The 17,785-nt window shown below is 46.4% G+C and overlaps 1 protein-coding gene across 1 annotated transcript in view; it reads right to left on the reverse strand.

Annotated features, from left to right (window-relative positions):
- Positions 1-17,785, reverse strand: part of SETDB1 (SET domain bifurcated histone lysine methyltransferase 1) — a 138,717-nt gene that overhangs the window by 103,992 nt on the left and 16,940 nt on the right. The window contains exons 3-4 of the mRNA XM_082275506.1: positions 16,391-16,554; positions 14,219-14,259 (exon numbers count right to left, since the gene is read on the reverse strand). Of these exons, the coding sequence (XP_082131632.1) occupies positions 14,219-14,259; positions 16,391-16,554 (205 nt within the window). The remainder of the gene's footprint in view (positions 1-14,218; positions 14,260-16,390; positions 16,555-17,785) is intronic.

The following is a 17,785-nucleotide window of genomic DNA, read 5'->3' on the forward strand; positions in this document are numbered from 1 at the left end:
AAAAGCTTTAAAACAACTCTTCCTGGCGTTCCCATGCTCCGGGGACCGGAAGCACCGACCTTCGTCTCGCCCACTGACCATTGCGTACCAGCGGCCAGAACCAATGCCTCTACGCCCCGGCCGGAAAGCCCACCTACTGGGACAACACTCGCCGGCCGCGACCCACATGCAGGGACTGCCGTGAGACGCGGCTCCCTGCCCAGACTGCCTACTAGGCACACAGGCTAAACATCCCGGCGAAGAAATGCTCCCCTGAGCTGAAAAGACCAGAGGCTTTGGAACACCTCCCTCCACTACAGCCAGGGGTTGTGCAGGGATGGTCAATAAAATGCAGAATCCTAGGAGGTAAGCTTACCGTTTCGCCACTAGAAGAGAGCGCAGCCCCCCCCAACTGGTTGCCTTCAGCGCTTCAACCATGGAAGAGGAATCACGAGAACTGAAGGCATGGTGGAAGAGGAGATATTTTAACCACTTGCCGTCTGCTCACGTTGAGCCTACTGGGGCAAAGCGGTTCGTTATCGTCTGGCGACGTAGACCTACGTCGCCAGACACTCCCCTTTCTCGGCGGCGCACGGCGCCGGAGGCTCGCTCCCGCTGTATTCAGTCACAGCCGGAGTCGGGCCAGGGGAGGAGCAGCAGTGATCGCCGCTGCTCTTCCCCAATCGTCGGGGAATCGAGTGTGGAGATCCGCCTGCTTGTGTAAACACAAGCGGGCAGACCTCCTAAGTGACAGGCAGGGTCACATTGATGATCCTCGATCTGTGCTTGCGTCACATAGTCACCTTCCCCCACACACGTTAGTAAGCACCAGGCATACATTAACCCCTTCCCTGCCAGTGTCATTTTTACAGTAACAGTGCATATATATAGCACTGATTACTGTAGTAATGTCACTGGTCCCCCCAAAAGTGTCAAAAATGTCAGTCAAGGGTCCGATCTGTCCGCCGCAATCCCGCAAAAAAAAAAAAAAATCGCAGATCGCCGCCATTACGCGTTAAAAAAAAAAAAAAAACACCAAAAAGGACAGAAATCTTTCCCTTAGTTAGTAAACGCAATAACTTTTGCGCAAACCAATCAAAATACGCTTATTGTGATTTTTTTTACCAAACATAGGTAGCATAAAACAAATTGGCCAAAAATTTTAAAAAAATTTGATTTTTACATTTTTTGGGGGGGGAATTTCATATAAAAAAATGTTAAAAATATTGTTATTTTTTCAAAATAAACGCTCTTTTTTTGTTTATAGCGCAAAAAGTAAAAATTGCACAGGTGATCAAATACCACCAAAAGAAAGCTCTGTTTGTGGGAAAAAAGGACGTAAATTTAGTTTGGGTACGGCGTTGCATGACCGCGCAATTGTCAGTTAAATTTGCACAGCGCCGAATCGCAAAAAGTGGCCCAGACGTAAGACAGCAAAATCCTCCGGTGGTAAAGTGGTTAAAGGCTGCAGTGTTTCCTGGGAAAATTTGGTGGAGCTGCGCTCTCTCCAGGTGCTGTCCTAAAAGGCGATTTGGGAAAACTTTTCAAACAGCAGCTGCAGATGCTGATCAGTGTATTCTGACAGAGGAGTCCTGCCACATTGTGGTTGATTTGGTAAATGCAAATCTACCATGCACTGTAAGTGCAATTGCTCCTGAGCTTAGTAAATGAGGTAAAGCTTTACTTTGCAAAGAATACCCAATCACATGCAAGGAAAACAAACAGCATTTTTTTTTTTTTTGCACATGATTGGATGATATAAATCAGCAGAGCTTCCCCACAGATCTAAAGCAACTGCACTTGTAGTTCACCGTATATTTGCCTTTAATAAATCAACCTCAATATCTCCGTAGGGAGGATCCCTCTATCCACCTTGCTTGTGTAGATGAAGGGATTTTAGTTTTCTTTAGATCAGCCTACTGGTTAGCCACTTAAGCCCCGGAAGATTTTACCCCCTTCCTGACCAGGGGGTATTTTGCGATTCGGCACTGCGTGACTTTAACGGACAATTGCGCGGTCGTGCGACGCTGTACCTAAACGAATTTGACGTCCTTTTTTTCCCACAAACAGAGCTTTCTTTTGGTGGTATTTGATCACCTGTGCGATTTTTTGATCATGCGCTATAAACAAAAAAAGGAGCGTCAATTTTGCAAAAATAACAATATTTTTCAAATTTTTTTGTATGAAATTTCCCCCCAAAAAATGTAAAAATTTTTTAACATTTTCGGCCAATTTGTTTTATGCTACCTATGTTTGGTAAAAAAAAAAAAAAGAAAATAGCAAAAAGCGTATTTTGATTGGTTTGCACAAAAGTTATCGCGTTTACTAACAAAGGGAAAGATTTTTGTCATTTTTGTTGTTTTTTTTTTTAACGCATAATGGCGGCGATCTGCGATTTTTTTTCCGGTACTGCGACGGACAGATCGGACCCTTGACTGACATTTGACACTTTTGGGGTTACCAGTGACAGTACTAGAGTAATCAGTGCTATATATATGCACTGTTACTTTTGTATCCTGCCGATAAGCGCTGTTTTAGCATACACATGTGAGCTTTCTACCTTTTAATAAATTGTTTACCTATACGTACTTCACTATGGTGGTTATCATTCCTTTATGACCATTGCTGGACCGTGGATTGTCCGGATTTTGGTCTACTATCTGGCTGATCTGAGCGGAATCTCCTTGCCGGTCTAAGTGGAGCTGTCAAGGTCCTGGTTGAGCTGGTTGATTCACCCTCCGAGTTCTATATGTCTAAATATATGGCATTCTGGTAAGCGCATTAGCGTGATTCACTTCCAGCACGGTGATAGCATTATTGAACGGTGGAGGCTTGCTTTTGAGCACCGTTACACTCATCTTTGGACTTTATTTACATAATTTATTGGACACTGTGATTCATGTTTTTGATACTATTGGATGTCACTTTATTTAATTGCAAGAGCACATAAGTATTTGATATCACCTTGTATCATTTATATTTATTTGGATACCTTTAGGGATATCCTTTTTTTATGTGTTTATCACATTTATCACAGCTTTACTTGTTTATATATTTTTGGTGTGTCCCACTGCAGCTTTAATTTATTCAACTCTTCACAGATTGAATTTTTTGTGGTTTAGCACGGTTATTTACTTTATTGTATTTCTAAGAGCCTTTCAGGACAGCACCTGAAGAGAGCGCAACTCCACCCAATTTTCCCAGGAAACACTGCAGCCTTTAAAAAAACTGAAGGCTGCAGTGTTTGCTGAGAAAATTGGGTGGAGCTGCGCTCTCTTCAGGTGCTGTCCTGAAAGGCTCTAAGAAATACCATCTGAGGTTTTCCCAAATCGCCTTTCAGGACAGCACCTGGAGGATAACTGAGAAACTTACCCTAGGGCCTTCCTGATCTGCAGCTGACCGCAAGTCTGGTTGGTTCAGGGTTCCCTGTGTTACTAGATCCCTCCTGAACGGAAGTTTCCAGGGGGGATTCGTGGCTAAATTTAGAATGGTCGCAAACCATGGCCTCTTTGGCCAAAAGGGAGTCATCAAGATCAAATCTGTGGATTCTTCCTTGAACCTTCTGATGACTAGAGGTATAAGCTGGAGGGGGGGGGGACGCATAGCACAAAGGGAAGTCCCATGGATGAGCAAGAGCGTCTAGACCCCAGTCCTGATCCTCTCTGTGAGGAGAAAAGAATATTGGCGCTTTTGCGTTTTGCTGGTTCGCAAATAGATAAACCTGAGGATGGCCTCAGACTCGCGCAACCATCAGGAAGACTTCCTGGTTTAGGCTCCATTCTGCTTCTATCTTTTTTCTGCTTAGGAGATCTGCCGGGAGATTTTGGGATCCTTTCAGGGGAATTGCTGTTAGAGAAGCCACATTTTGTTCTGCCCAGGTAAGTAGCTGCATGGCCAGATCCGAGAGACTCCTGCTTCTTGTTCCCTCTTGTTTCGACACATAGGTAACTGCTTTCATGTTGTCTGACAGGACCAGAACATGTTGATCCTTGACAGCTTGCTGAAAAGACAAGAGGCCCAGAAAGATGGCCCACAGCTCCTCTCGCCAGTTGGACGACTTCCTGGCCTCTATCTTGGACCACAACCCTTGAACAGTATTGGTCGTCTAGATGGGCCCCCCATTCCCATGCACTTCCATCTCTGGTCAGCCATTTGTTTAGAGGAAGAGACCAGACAGGCCCTTTGTCAGATTGACCGGGTTTCGCCACCACCAGAGAGCCCTCTTCACCCTCGTGGCAATCTGGATTGGCTTCTCTAGGGGCTCTAGATGCGACCATTTCTGTAGAATGTCCATCCGGAGGGGGCGAGAATGTAGCCTGGCCCACTGAACGGCTGGTATGGATGTGGTAAGCAGCCCTAGTGCTGCCGTAGCTACCCGAACCGTTACCGTGAGGTTGGTCTGAAGCTGACCCACCGCGGACTGGACCTTTACTATTTTTTCTTGAGGGAGAAAAACCTTCTAAGGCTGGCCATACACTATACCATTTTCTTGTTCAACTTTCCTTTAGATTTACCAAAACCATGTAATATAGGGTCAAACCTAAACACTTTCAATTTGTATGCAGTCAGGCAGGCCCTTGCACTACATAGTTTAAGGTAAATCTAAAGGAAATGGAATAAGAAAATTGTATAGTGTATGGCCAGCCTAAAAGTACTGAATTTATAGAGTGCACCAAAAAGCAAACCTCCTGTGCTGGAATCAAAGTTGGATTTTTCTAAATTTAGGAGCCACCCCAAGATTTTGGAGGTGGGACTGGGTCTCCTGTAGGTTTGCCAACATCTGACTTCTGGAGTCTGCGAAGAGCAACAGGTCGTCAAGATAAGACACAATGGAGATTCTCCCCCCCCCCCCCCTTAATCTCAGCGGTTCAAGCAACTTCTGCCATTACTTTTGTGGACACTCTGGGGGGGAAGATGACAGACCGAAGGGAAGAGCCCTAAAATGAAGATGCCATATATCGATTCCCCTAAGTTGACAGCGGGCCAGAGAAACCTTTGACAAGACTTGGCTATTGGAATGTGTAAATAAGCATCCCTCAGATCCGACGTCATAAAACACCCTGGGGACAGAAGCTCTGTCACAGAGTAAATGGTGTCCATCCAGAAGTGTTTGTACCGTATTGATCTGTTTAGAATTTTTAGGTTTAGGATCATCCGATATTTGCCAGAGGGTTTCTTTATCAAAAAGATGTGTGAATAAAAGCCTCGGCCTTCCTGTTCCTTGGGGACTTGGATTACAACTTCCTGCTCCTGTAAATGAGACATCATTGCCGAAGCTTTTTTTTTTCCCCTTGGGAAAGGGGTGACAAATAACCTGCTTGGAGAGGTTTCTGAGAATTCCAGTTTGTAACCCTGGGCAACGATGTTCCTGACAAAGGGACTTGAAGTTACTTGCTCCCATTGTGGGAGAAAACCAATAATCTTCCTCCCACCAGGAGGCTGTCATTTGCTTTTGGCGGATTGATCCGGGGTCTGAAAAGCACCCCACCTCTTCCTTTGCCCCTCTGGGAGGACCACCTGTTCTTCTGGTCCTGTTCCCTACTTCTCTGGGACTGAGGAACAGCACAAACATTTTTCTTGAAAGGCGGTTTATTTTTAGAGGGAAAAGCTTTAAAACAACTCTTCCTGGCGTTCCCATGCTCCGGGGACCGGAAGCACCGACCTTCGTCTCGCCCACTGACCATTGCGTTCCAGCGGCCAGAACCAATGCCTCTACGCCCCGGCCGGAAAGCCCACCTACTGGGACAACACTCGCCGGCCGCGACTCACATGCAGGGACTGCCGTGAGACGCGGCTCCCTGCCCAGACTGCCTACTAGGCACACAGGCTAAACATCCCGGCGAAGAACTGCTCCCCTGAGCTGAAAAGACCAGAGGCTTTGGAACACCTCCCTCCACTACAGCCAGGGGTTGTGCAGGGATGGTCAATAAAATGCAGAATCCTAGGAGGTAAGCTTACCGTTTCGCCACTAGGGAGAGCGAAGCCCCCCCTAACTGGTTGCCTTCAGCGCTTCCACCATGGAAGAGGAATCACGAGAACTGAAGGCATGGTGGAAGAGGAGATATTTTAACCACTTGCCGTCTGCTCACGTTGAGCCTACTGGGGCAAAGCGGTTCGTTATCGTCTGGCGACGTAGACCTACGTCGCCAGACACTCCCCTTTCTCGGCGGCGCACGGCGCCGGAGGCTCGCTCCCGCTGTATTCAGTCACAGCGGGAGTCGGGCCAGGGGAGGAGCAGCAGCGATCGCCGCTGCTCTTCCCCGATTGTCGGGGAATCGAGTGTGGAGATCCGCCTGCTTGTGTAAACACAAGCGGGCGGATCTCCTAAGTGACAGGCAGGGTCAGATTGCAGGGTTCAGCATAGTTGAACCCTCGATCTGTCCTTGTGTCACATAGTCACCTTCCCCCACACACGTTAGTAAGCACCAGGCATACATTAACCCCTCCCTCTCCAATAAAATTAACCCCTTCCCTGCCAGTGTCATGTTTACAGTAACAGTGCATATATATAGCACTGATTACTACAGTAATGTCACTGATCCCCCCAAAAGTGTCAAAAATGTCAGTCAAGGATCCGATCTGTCCGCCGCAATCCCGCAAAAAAAAAAAAAAATCGCAGATCGCCGTCATTACGCGTTAAAAAAAAAAAACCACCAATCAATGCGCAAACCAATCAAAATACGCTTATTGTGATTTTTTTTACCAAACATAGGTAGCATAAAACAAATTGGCCAAAAATTTTAAAAAAATTTGATTTTTACATTTTTTTGGGGGGGAATTTCATATAAAAAAATGTGAAAAATATTGTTATTTGTTCAAAATAAACGCTCTTTTTTTGTTTATAGCGCAAAAAGTAAAAATCGCACAGGTTATCAAATACCACCAAAAGAAAGCTCTGTTTGTGGGAAAAAAAGGACGTAAATTTAGTTTGGGTACGGCGTTGCATGACCGCGCAATTGTCAGTTAAATTCGCCCAGTGCCGAATCGCATAAAGTGGCCCAGACGTAAGACAGCAAAATCCTCCGGTGGTAAAGTGGTTAAAGGCTGCAGTGTTTCCTGGGAAAATTTGGTGGAGCTGCGCTCTCTCCAGGTGCTGTCCTAAAAGGCGATTTGGGAAAACTTTTCAAACAGCAGCTGCAGATGCTGATCAGTGTATTCTGACAGAGGAGTCCTGCCACATTGTGGTTGATTTGGTAAATGCAAATCTACCATGCACTGTAAGTGCAATTGCTCCTGAGCTTAGTAAATGAGGTAAAGCTTTACTTTGCAAAGAATACCCAATCACATGCAAGGAAAACAAACAGCATTTTTTTTTTTTTTTGCACATGATTGGATGATATAAATCAGCAGAGCTTCCCCACAGATCTAAAGCAACTGCACTTGCAGTTCACCGTATATTTGCCTTTAATAAATCAACCTCAATATCTCCGTAGGGAGGATTCCTCTATCCACCTTGCTTGTGTAGATGAAGGGATTTTAGTTTTCTTTAGATCAGCCTACTGGTTAGCCACTTAAGCCCCGGAAGATTTTACCCCCTTCCTGACCAGGGGGTATTTTGCGATTCGGCACTGCGTGACTTTAACGGACAATTGCGCGGTCGTGCGACGCTGTACCTAAACGAATTTGACGTCCTTTTTTTTCCACAAACAGAGCTTTCTTTTGGTGGTATTTGATCACCTGTGCGATTTTTTGATCATGCGCTATAAACAAAAAAAGGAGCGTCAATTTTGCAAAAATAACAATATTTTTCAAATTTTTTTGTATGAAATTTCCCCCCAAAAAATGTAAACATTTTTTAACATTTTCGGCCAATTTGTTTTATGCTACATATGTTTGGTAAAAAAATAAAAAAGAAAATAGCAAAAAGCGTATTTTGATTGGTTTGCACAAAAGTTATCGCGTTTACTAACAAAGGGAAAGATTTTTGTCATTTTTGTTGTTTTTTTTTTTTAACGCATAATGGCGGCGATCTGCGATTTTTTTTGCGGTACTGCGACGGACAGATCGGACCCTTGACTGACATTTGACACTTTTGGGGTTACCAGTGACAGTACTAGAGTAATCAGTGCTATATATATGCACTGTTACTGTTACTTTTGGATCCTGCCGATAAGCGCTGTTTTAGCATACACATGTGAGCTTTCTACCTTTTAATAAATTGTTTACCTATACGTACTTCACTATGGTGGTTATCATTCCTTTATGACCATTGCTGGACCGTGGATTGTCCGGATTTTGGTCTACTATCTGGCTGATCTGAGCGGAATCTCCTTGCCGGTCTAAGTGGAGCTGTCAAGGTCCTGGTTGAGCTGGTTGATTCACCCTCCGAGTTCTATATGTCTAAATATATGGCATTCTGGTAAGCGCATTAGCGTGATTCACTTCCAGCACGGTGATAGCATTATTGAACGGTGGAGGCTTGCTTTTGAGCACCGTTACACTCATCTTTGGACTTTATTTACATAATTTATTGGACACTGTGATTCATGTTTTTGATACTATTGGATGTCACTTTATTTAATTGCAAGAGCACATAAGTATTTGATATCACCTTGTATCATTTATATTTATTTGGATACCTTTAGGGATATCCTTTTTTTATGTGTTTATCACATTTATCACAGCTTTACTTGTTTATATATTTTTGGTGTGTCCCACTGCAGCTTTAATTTATTCAACTCTTCACAGATTGAATTTTTTGTGGTTTAGCACGGTTATTTACTTTATTGTATTTCTAAGAGCCTTTCAGGACAGCACCTGAAGAGAGTGCAACTCCACCCAATTTTCCCAGGAAACACTGCAGCCTTTAAAAAAACTGAAGGCTGCAGTGTTTGCTGAGAAAATTGGGTGGAGCTGCGCTCTCTTCAGGTGCTGTCCTGAAAGGCTCTAAGAAATACCATCTGAGGTTTTCCCAAATCGCCTTTCAGGACAGCACCTGGAGGATAACTGAGAAACTTACCCTAGGGCCTTCCTGATCTGCAGCTGACCGCAAGTCTGGTTGGTTCAGGGTTCCCTGTGTTACTAGATCCCTCCTGAACGGAAGTTTCCAGGGGGGATTCGTGGCTAAATTTAGAATGGTCGCAAACCATGGCCTCTTTGGCCAAAAGGGAGTCATCAAGATCAAATCTGTGGATTCTTCCTTGAACCTTCTGATGACTAGAGGTATAAGCTGGAGGGGGGGGGGGGGGGGGGGGACGCATAGCACAAAGGGAAGTCCCATGGATGAGCAAGAGCGTCTAGACCCCAGTCCTGATCCTCTCTGTGAGGAGAAAAGAATATTGGCGCTTTTGCGTTTTGCTGGTTCGCAAATAGATAAACCTGAGGATGGCCTCAGACTCGCGCAACCATCAGGAAGACTTCCTGGTTTAGGCTCCATTCTGCTTCTATCTTTTTTCTGCTTAGGAGATCTGCCGGGAGATTTTGGGATCCTTTCAGGGGAATTGCTGTTAGAGAAGCCACATTTTGTTCTGCCCAGGTAAGTAGCTGCATGGCCAGATCCGAGAGACTCCTGCTTCTTGTTCCCTCTTGTTTCGACACATAGGTAACTGCTTTCATGTTGTCTGACAGGACCAGAACATGTTGATCCTTGACAGCTTGCTGAAAAGACAAGAGGCCCAGAAAGATGGCCCACAGCTCTCGCCAGTTGGACGACTTCATGGCCTCTATCTTGGACCACAACCCTTGAACAGTATTGGTCGTCTAGATGGGCCCCTCAATCCCATGCACTTCCATCTCTGGTCAGCCATTTGTTTAGAGGAAGAGACCAGACAGGCCCTTTGTCAGATTGACCGGGTTTCGCCACCACCAGAGAGCCCTCTTCACCCTCGTGGCAATCTGGATTGGCTTCTCTAGGGGCTCTAGATGCGACCATTTCTGTAGAATGTCCATCCGGAGGGGGCGAGAATGTAGCCTGGCCCACTGGACGGCTGCTTTGGATGTGGCAAGCAGCCCTAGTGCTGCCGTAGCTACCCGAACCGTTACCGTGAGGTTGGTCTGAAGCTGACCCACCGCGGACTGGACCTTTACTATTTTTTCTTGAGGGAGAAAAACCTAAGGCTGGCCATACACTATACCATTTTCATGTTCAACTTTCCTTTAGATTTACCAAAAACATGTAATATAGGGTCAAACCTAAACACTTTCAATTTGTATGCAGTCAGGCAGGCCCTTGCACTACATAGTTTAAGGTAAATCTAAAGGAAATGGAATAAGAAAATTGTATAGTGTATGGCCAGCCTAAAAGTACTGAATTTATAGAGTGCACCAAAAAGCAAACCTCCTGTGCTGGAATCAAAGTTGGATTTTTCTAAATTTAGGAGCCACCCCAAGATTTTGGAGGTGGGACTGGGTCTCCTGTAGGTTTGCCAACATCTGACTTCTGGAGTCTGCGAAGAGCAACAGGTCGTCAAGATAAGACACAATGGAGATTCTCCCCCCCCCCCCCCTTAATCTCAGCGGTTCAAGCAACTTCTGCCATTACTTTTGTGGACACTCTGGGGGGGAAGATGACAGACCGAAGGGAAGAGCCCTAAAATGAAGATGCCATATATCGATTCCCCTAAGTTGACAGCGGGCCAGAGAAACCTTTGACAAGACTTGGCTATTGGAATGTGTAAATAAGCATCCCTCAGATCCAACGTCATAAAACACCCTGGGGACAGAAGCTCTGTCACAGAGTAAATGGTGTCCATCCAGAAGTGTTTGTACCGTATTGATCTGTTTAGAATTTTTAGGTTTAGGATCATCCGATATTTGCCAGAGGGTTTCTTTATCAAAAAGATGTGTGAATAGAAGCCTCGGCCTTCCTGTTCCTTGGGGACTTGGATTACAACTTCCTGCTCCTGTAAATGAGACATCATTGCCGAAGCTTTTTTTTTCCCTTGGGAAAGGGGTGACAAATAACCTGCTTGGAGGCGTTTCTGAGAAATCCAGTTTGTAACCCTGGGCAACGATGTTCCTGACAAAGGGACTTGAAGTTACTTGCTCCCATTGTGGGAGAAAACCAATAACCTTCCTCCCACCAGGAGGCTGTCATTTGCTTTTGGCGGATTGATCCGGGGTCTGAAAAGCACCCCACCTCTTCCTTTGCCCCTCTGGGAGGACCACCTGTTCTTCTGGTCCTGTTCCCTACTTCTCTGGGACTGAGGAACAGCACAAACATTTTTCTTGAAAGGCGGTTTATTTTTAGAGGGAAAAGCTTTAAAACAACTCTTCCTGGCGTTCCCATGCTCCGGGGACCGGAAGCACCGACCTTCGTCTCGCCCACTGACCATTGCGTTCCAGCGGCCAGAACCAATGAATCTACGCCCCGGCCAGAAAGCCCACCTACTGGGACAACACTCGCCGGCCGCGACCCACATGCAGGGACTGCCGTGAGACGCGGCTCCCTGCCCAGACTGCCTACTAGGCACACAGGCTAAACATCCCGGCGAAGAACTGCTGCCCTGAGCTGAAAAGACCAGAGGCTTTGGAACACCTCCCTCCACTACAGCCAGGGGGGTGCAGGGATGGTCAATAAAATGCAGAATCCTAGGAGGTAAGCCTACCGTTTCGCCACTAGAAGAGAGCGCAGCCCCCCCTAACTGGTTCCCTTCAGCGCTTCAACCATGGAAGAGGAATCACGAGAACTGAAGGCATGGTGGAAGAGGAGATATTTTAACCACTTGCCATCTGCTCACGTTGAGCCTACTGCGGCAAAGTGGTTCATTATCGTCTGGCGACGTAGACCTACGTCGCCAGACACTCCCCCTTCTCGGCGGCGCGCGCGGCCGCCGGAGGCTCGCTCCCGCTGTACTCAGTCACAGCGGGAGTCGGGCCAGGGGAGGAGCAGCGGCGATCGCCGCTGCTCTTCCCCGATCGTCGGGGAATCGAGTGTGGAGATCCGCCTGCTTGTGTAAAAGCGGGAGGATCTCCTAAGTGACAGACAGGGTCAGATTGCAGGGTTCAGCATAGTTGAACCCTCGATCTGTCCTTGTGTCACACAGTCACCTCCCCCCACACACGTCAGTAAGCACCAGGCATACATTAACCCCTTCCCTGCCAGTGTCATTTTTACAGTAACAGTGCATATATATAGCACTGATTACTGTAGTAATGTCACTGGTACCCCCAAAAGTGTCAAAAATGTCAGTCAAGGGTCCGATCTGTCCGCCGCAATGTCGCAGTCCCGGAAAAAAAAAAGAAAAAAAAAAGAAAAATCGCAGATCGCCGCCATTACGCATTAAAAAAAAAAAAAAAACACCAAAACTGACAGAAATCTTTCCCTTAGTTAGTAAACGCAATAACTTTTGCGCAAACCAATCAAAATACGCTTATTGTGATTTTTTTTACCAAACATAGGTAGCATAAAACAAATTGGCCAAAAATTTTAAAAAAAATTAGATTTTTACATTTTTTTTTGGGGGGGGGGGGATTTCATATAAAAAAAATGTTAAAAATATTGTTTTTTTTCAAAATAAACGCTCTTTTTTTGTTTATAGCGCAAAAAGTAAAAATCGCACAGGTGATCAAATACCACCAAAAGAAAGCTCTGTTTGTGGGGAAAAAAGGACGTAAATTTCGTTTGGGTACGGCGTTGCATGACCGCGCAATTGTCAGTTAAAGTCGCACAGTGCCGAATCGCATAAAGTGGCCCAAACGTAAGACAGCAAAATCCTCCGGTGGTAAAGTGGTTAAAGGCTGCAGTGTTTCCTGGGAGAATTTGGTGGAGCTGCGCTCTCTCCAGGTGCTGTCCTAAAAGGCGATTTGGGAAAACTTGTCGAACAGCGGCTGCAGATGCTGATCAGTGTATTCTGACAGAGGAGTCCTGCGTTTAGAATACAATGTGGTTGATTTGGTAAAGGCAAATCTACCATGCACTGTAAGTGCAATTGCTCCTGAGCTTAGTAAATGAGGTAAAGCTTTACTTTGCAAAGAATACCCAATCACATGCAAGGAAAACAAACCGCATTTTTTTTTTTTTTTGCCACACGATTGGATGATATAAATCAGCAGAGCTTCCCCACAGATCTAAAGCAACTGCACTTGCAGTTCACCGTATATTTGCCTTTAATAAATCAACCTCAATATCTCCGTAGGGAGGATCCCTCTATCCACCTTGCTTGTGTAGATGAAGGGATTTTAGTTTTCTTTAGATCAGCCTACTGGTTAGCCACTTAAGCCCCGGAAGATTTTACCCCCTTCCTGACCAGGGGGTATTTTGCGATTCGGCACTGCGTGACTTTAACGGACAATTGCGCGGTCGTGCGACGCTGTACCTAAACAAATTTGACGTCCTTTTTTTCCCACAAACAGAGCTTTCTTTTGGTGGTATTTGATCACCTTTGCGATTTTTTGATCATGCGCTATAAACAAAAAAAGGAGCGTCAATTTTGCAAAAATAACAATATTTTTCACATTTTTTTGTATGAAATTCCCCCCAAAAAAAATGTAAAAATTTTTTAACATTTTCGGCCAATTTGTTTTATGCTACATATGTTTGGTAAAAAAAAAAAAAATAGCAAAAAGCGTATTTTGATTGGTTTGCGCAAAAGTTATCGCGTCTACTAACAAAGGGAAATATTTTTGTCTTTTTTTTTTTTAACGTGTAATGGCGGCGATCTGCAATTTTTTTTGCGGTACTGCGACGGACAGATCGGACCCTTGACTGACATTTGACACTTTTGGGGTTACCAGTGACAGTACTAGAGTAATCAGTGCTATATATATATGCACTGTTACTGTAAAATTACACTGGCAGTGAAGGGGTTAACTCTGAGAGGGAGGGGTTGTGTGTGTCCCTAGAGGCGTGATTCTAACTGTGATTGGCTGTGGCTTGAGGTGTAGGAACAATGATCAACGGTCCTACATAATAGAACCGTATGATCACTGTTCTTACACAGGGGAGAATGACAGGCGGCTTGTTTACATCAGCCGCCTGCCTTTCTCCCTCTCCACCCGACGATTGGGAGTGACCAGTGGACATCGAGTCCGCCGGTCACACACGCGCGGGGTCCGTGACTGCGCCTTAGGTGGCGTGCGCTCGCTCCCTAGACCCTCACAGGCTAGCAACGTAGACCTACGTCGCTCTGCCTGTGAGGGGCTGACCGCCGACGTAAATAGTCGTGCGGCGGTCAGCAAGTGGTTAAAAAAAAAGAAAATTATAAAATAAAAAAAATGGGTCATTTTTGGCCATCTTTACTTTTTCCCTAAAGGTAAAAAGTGACAAACAATTCATTGAACAAGATACCACGTTACTCACCAGTCGTTTCTCTTTGGGCGTTTTACTAACAACTGCTTCTCCTGTTAACAAAAAAAGATATATATTATACACCTACTATTAACATGTTCAATGTAGCTATGCAATAAACTCATTTATTTATTAACACTCTTGTGGCATATTCTACATTAGTTACCATTAACCACTTGCCGACCGCCGCAAGTACATATACGGCGGCGGTCAGTCCCAGCCAGGCAAAGTGACGTATATATACACGTCACTAGCCTGTCACCGGCTTGTAAACCAATAGCGGGCGAGCGCGCGCCCGCCCCGGCTCGTTCCCCCCCCCCCCGGCTCGTTCACTAAGGAGTCAGTGCGTGTGACCGGCAGACCCGATGTCCGCCGGTCACTCGCCGATCGTCGGTAGAGAGGGAGAAAGGCAGGCGGCTAATGTAAACAAAGCCGCCTGTCATTCTCCCCTGTGTAAAAATGGAGATCAGACGGTTCTACTATGTAGGACCGTTGATCTCTGTTTTTACACTAGTAGCCATGTCCAATCACAGTTAGAAACACGCCCCTAGGACACACTTAACCCCTCCCTCTCCAATACAGTTAACCCCTTCCCTACCAGTGTCATTTTTAGCGCCGGTTCACATAGGAGCGACGCTACTTTCAGGGGCGACCTCCGAGATCGCGGTGCGAGCAGCGCGCCGCGACCTCGGAGCGGCCGCCATGGACTTCATAACATTGAAGTCTATGGTGGTCGCCTCCTGGTCGCCCCAAAGAAGCTCCGGACCCTTTTTCTAGGTCGGAGCGACTTGTGTCGCTCCTATTAGAACGGGTCCGCTTTCCTATGGGAGGCGACCTGCGGCGACCTGTGAGGCGACCAGGTCGCCTCACAGGTCGCCCTAGCGTGAACCGGGGCTAACAGTAACAGTGCATATGTATAGCACTGATTACTGCAGTAATGTCACTGGTAACCCCAAAAGTGTCAGTCAAGGGTCCGATCTGTCCGCCGCAATGTAGCAGTCCCGCAAAAAAAAAAAAAAAAAAAAAAAAAAAAAAAAATCGCAGAACTCCATTACTCGATAAAAAAAAAACACCAAAAATGACAAAAAATCTTTTCCTTTGTTAGTAAACGCAATAACTTTTGCGCAAACCAATCAAAATACACTTTTTGCGATTTTTCTCACCAAACATAGGTAGCATAAAACAAATTGGCCAAAAATGTTAAAAATTTAGATTTTTACATTTTTTTGGGGGGAATTTCATATAAAAAAAAAGTGAAAAATATTATTTTTGCAAAATTTACGCTCTTTTTTTGTTTATAGCGCATGATCAAAAAAAAAAAAAAATCGCACAGGTGATCAAATACCACCAAAAGAAAGCTCTGTTTGTGGGAAAAAAAGGACGTCAAATTCGTTTAGGTACAGCGTCGCACGACCGCGCAATTGTCCGTTAAAGTCACGCAGTAAAAAAAAAAAAAACCCCTGGTCAGGAAGGGGGTAAAATCTTCTGGGGCTTAAGTGGTTAAAGTCATCATTCAGAGCAGTGTGAGTGTCTGCACATAGCTCACCTGTCCCTGGCATATATACTTACCCAGCAATGATCCCTCACTGCCTCCCTGTAGCAGCATTCCTGTCTAAGTGCCGGTTCACATTTCGGAGCCTAAAATTACATGCGATCTCTGTGCGGTGCAAATTCAGCCATGCAGTTTGTGGGTGGGGGTGCAGAGGTGATTGTGGACTGGGCTGTGAGCTGTGGAGGGGAAGGGGGGAGTTTGCACAGAGGTGACAGGTTGACAGGTTAAAAGTAAAGTTGTTGATGGGAGGCTGCTGTGGGATGTGGAGGGTGAGATGCCATTGGCTCTTGCATCTGTCAATCAAACTTAGTGAGCCAATGAGGAGAAAGTGGAGGTGGGGCCTAGCCGGGGCTCTGTGTCTGAATGGAGAGAGGGAGCTATGACTTGGCTGCCACCATAGCAAGCGGCTTACTGTGGGGGCACTCAGCAGGAGGCAGGGGCCAGGAGCACCGAAGAGGGACCTGAAAAGAGGGTGACCTGGGCTGCTCTGAAAAGCTGCTGCACAGAGCGGGTAAGTATATCCCGTTTATTTTTAAAACGAGAATTTATTATCACTTTATTATGTTTAACTCATCTAAAAGCCAGACAAAAAGGAGAAAAACAAAAAATGATAATAAAATATGGTCACCCACCTGATCCCACACTGAGGACATCGTCATCCTCCTCGTCCTCATCTGGAATTTCAATGACTTCCACAGGTTTTGAAGATTCATCATCGTCTGAGCTGATCTCCTTGTAGGTGATGCCCATCTCACTGTATAATGTTTTCACCAACACCTCACAGTCCTCAAGAGCCCTGCAATAGGCAGAATTGTAATGGTAACTTCTTCCCGGCAAAGCATTATCCAGGATCACTGAACAGATCCATATGATCGATCTCATAAAATTTTGAACCCTACAGACTAAGACTGGGATGCCATTAAAGTTCATGTGCATGCAAAGGCAGACATCTGTTTTGGTATTATAGTGCATCTTCAACCTATTTAAAAGCGGAGTTCCATCTTTATGGTCACAAACTAGTTTGTTTGGGCCAAACAACTTTCTTTACCGGTGGTCGCCAAACTGTGGCCCTTTGCTTGCCTTTATCCAGCCCTTGGGGCACTTTTCCTTCCACTAATCCAAGACACTATTCACCCCCGACGCCAACGATGGGGGCCCCATTCCTCCCCCCGATGCCAAAGATGGGGGCCCCATTCCTCCCCCCCTGACGCCAACGATGGGGGCCCCATTCCCCCCCCCCGGCGCCAACGATGGGGGCCCCATTCCCCCCCCGGCGCCAACGATGGGGGCCCCATTCCCCCCCCCCCCCGACGCCAACGATGGGGGCCCCGTTCTCCCCCACCTCGGCGCCAACGATGGGGGCCCCGTTCCCCCCCAGCGCCAACGATGGGGGCCCTATTCCTCCCCCCCCCGGCGCCAAAGATAGAGGCCCCATTCCTCCCCCCGGCGCCAACAATAGGGGCCTCATTCCACCCCCCCTGGCGCCAACAATAGGGGCCCCATTCCTCCCCCCCTGGCGCCAATAGGGGCCCCATTCCTCCCCCCCTGGCGCCAACGATGGGGGCCTCATTCTTCCCCCCTGGCGCCAACGATGGGGGCCTCATTCTTCCCCCCTGGCGCCAACGATGGGTGCCTCATTCCTCCCCCCTGGTGCCAACGATGGGGTCCTCATTCCTCCCCCCTGGCGTCAACGATGGGGGGTCTCATTCCTCCCCCCTGGCGTCAACGATGGGGGCCCCATTCCTCCCCCCTGGCGCCAACGATGGGGTCCCATTCATTCTGTAATACCAAAGATGCATAGTATACTCCCACTGGACATCAGGACAATTTCTACTCCCAATGGCCACAATCTGGCCCCCTAAAGTCTGAAGGACTGCAATCTGGCCCTTTCTTTAGAAGGTTTGGAGACCCCTGCTTTTGGGGAACCCTAGCTGAAGGCTGCTTTATATTATTGGATTTTTTTTTTTTTTTTTTTTTAATTGTACAAAGATTTACATTGGAATTTTGGAATACAGCATGGTGATGCA

The sequence above is a fragment of the Pelophylax lessonae genome (assembly GCF_965119305.1).
Source record: "Pelophylax lessonae genome assembly, chromosome: 13".
NCBI lineage: Eukaryota > Metazoa > Chordata > Amphibia > Anura > Ranidae > Pelophylax > Pelophylax lessonae.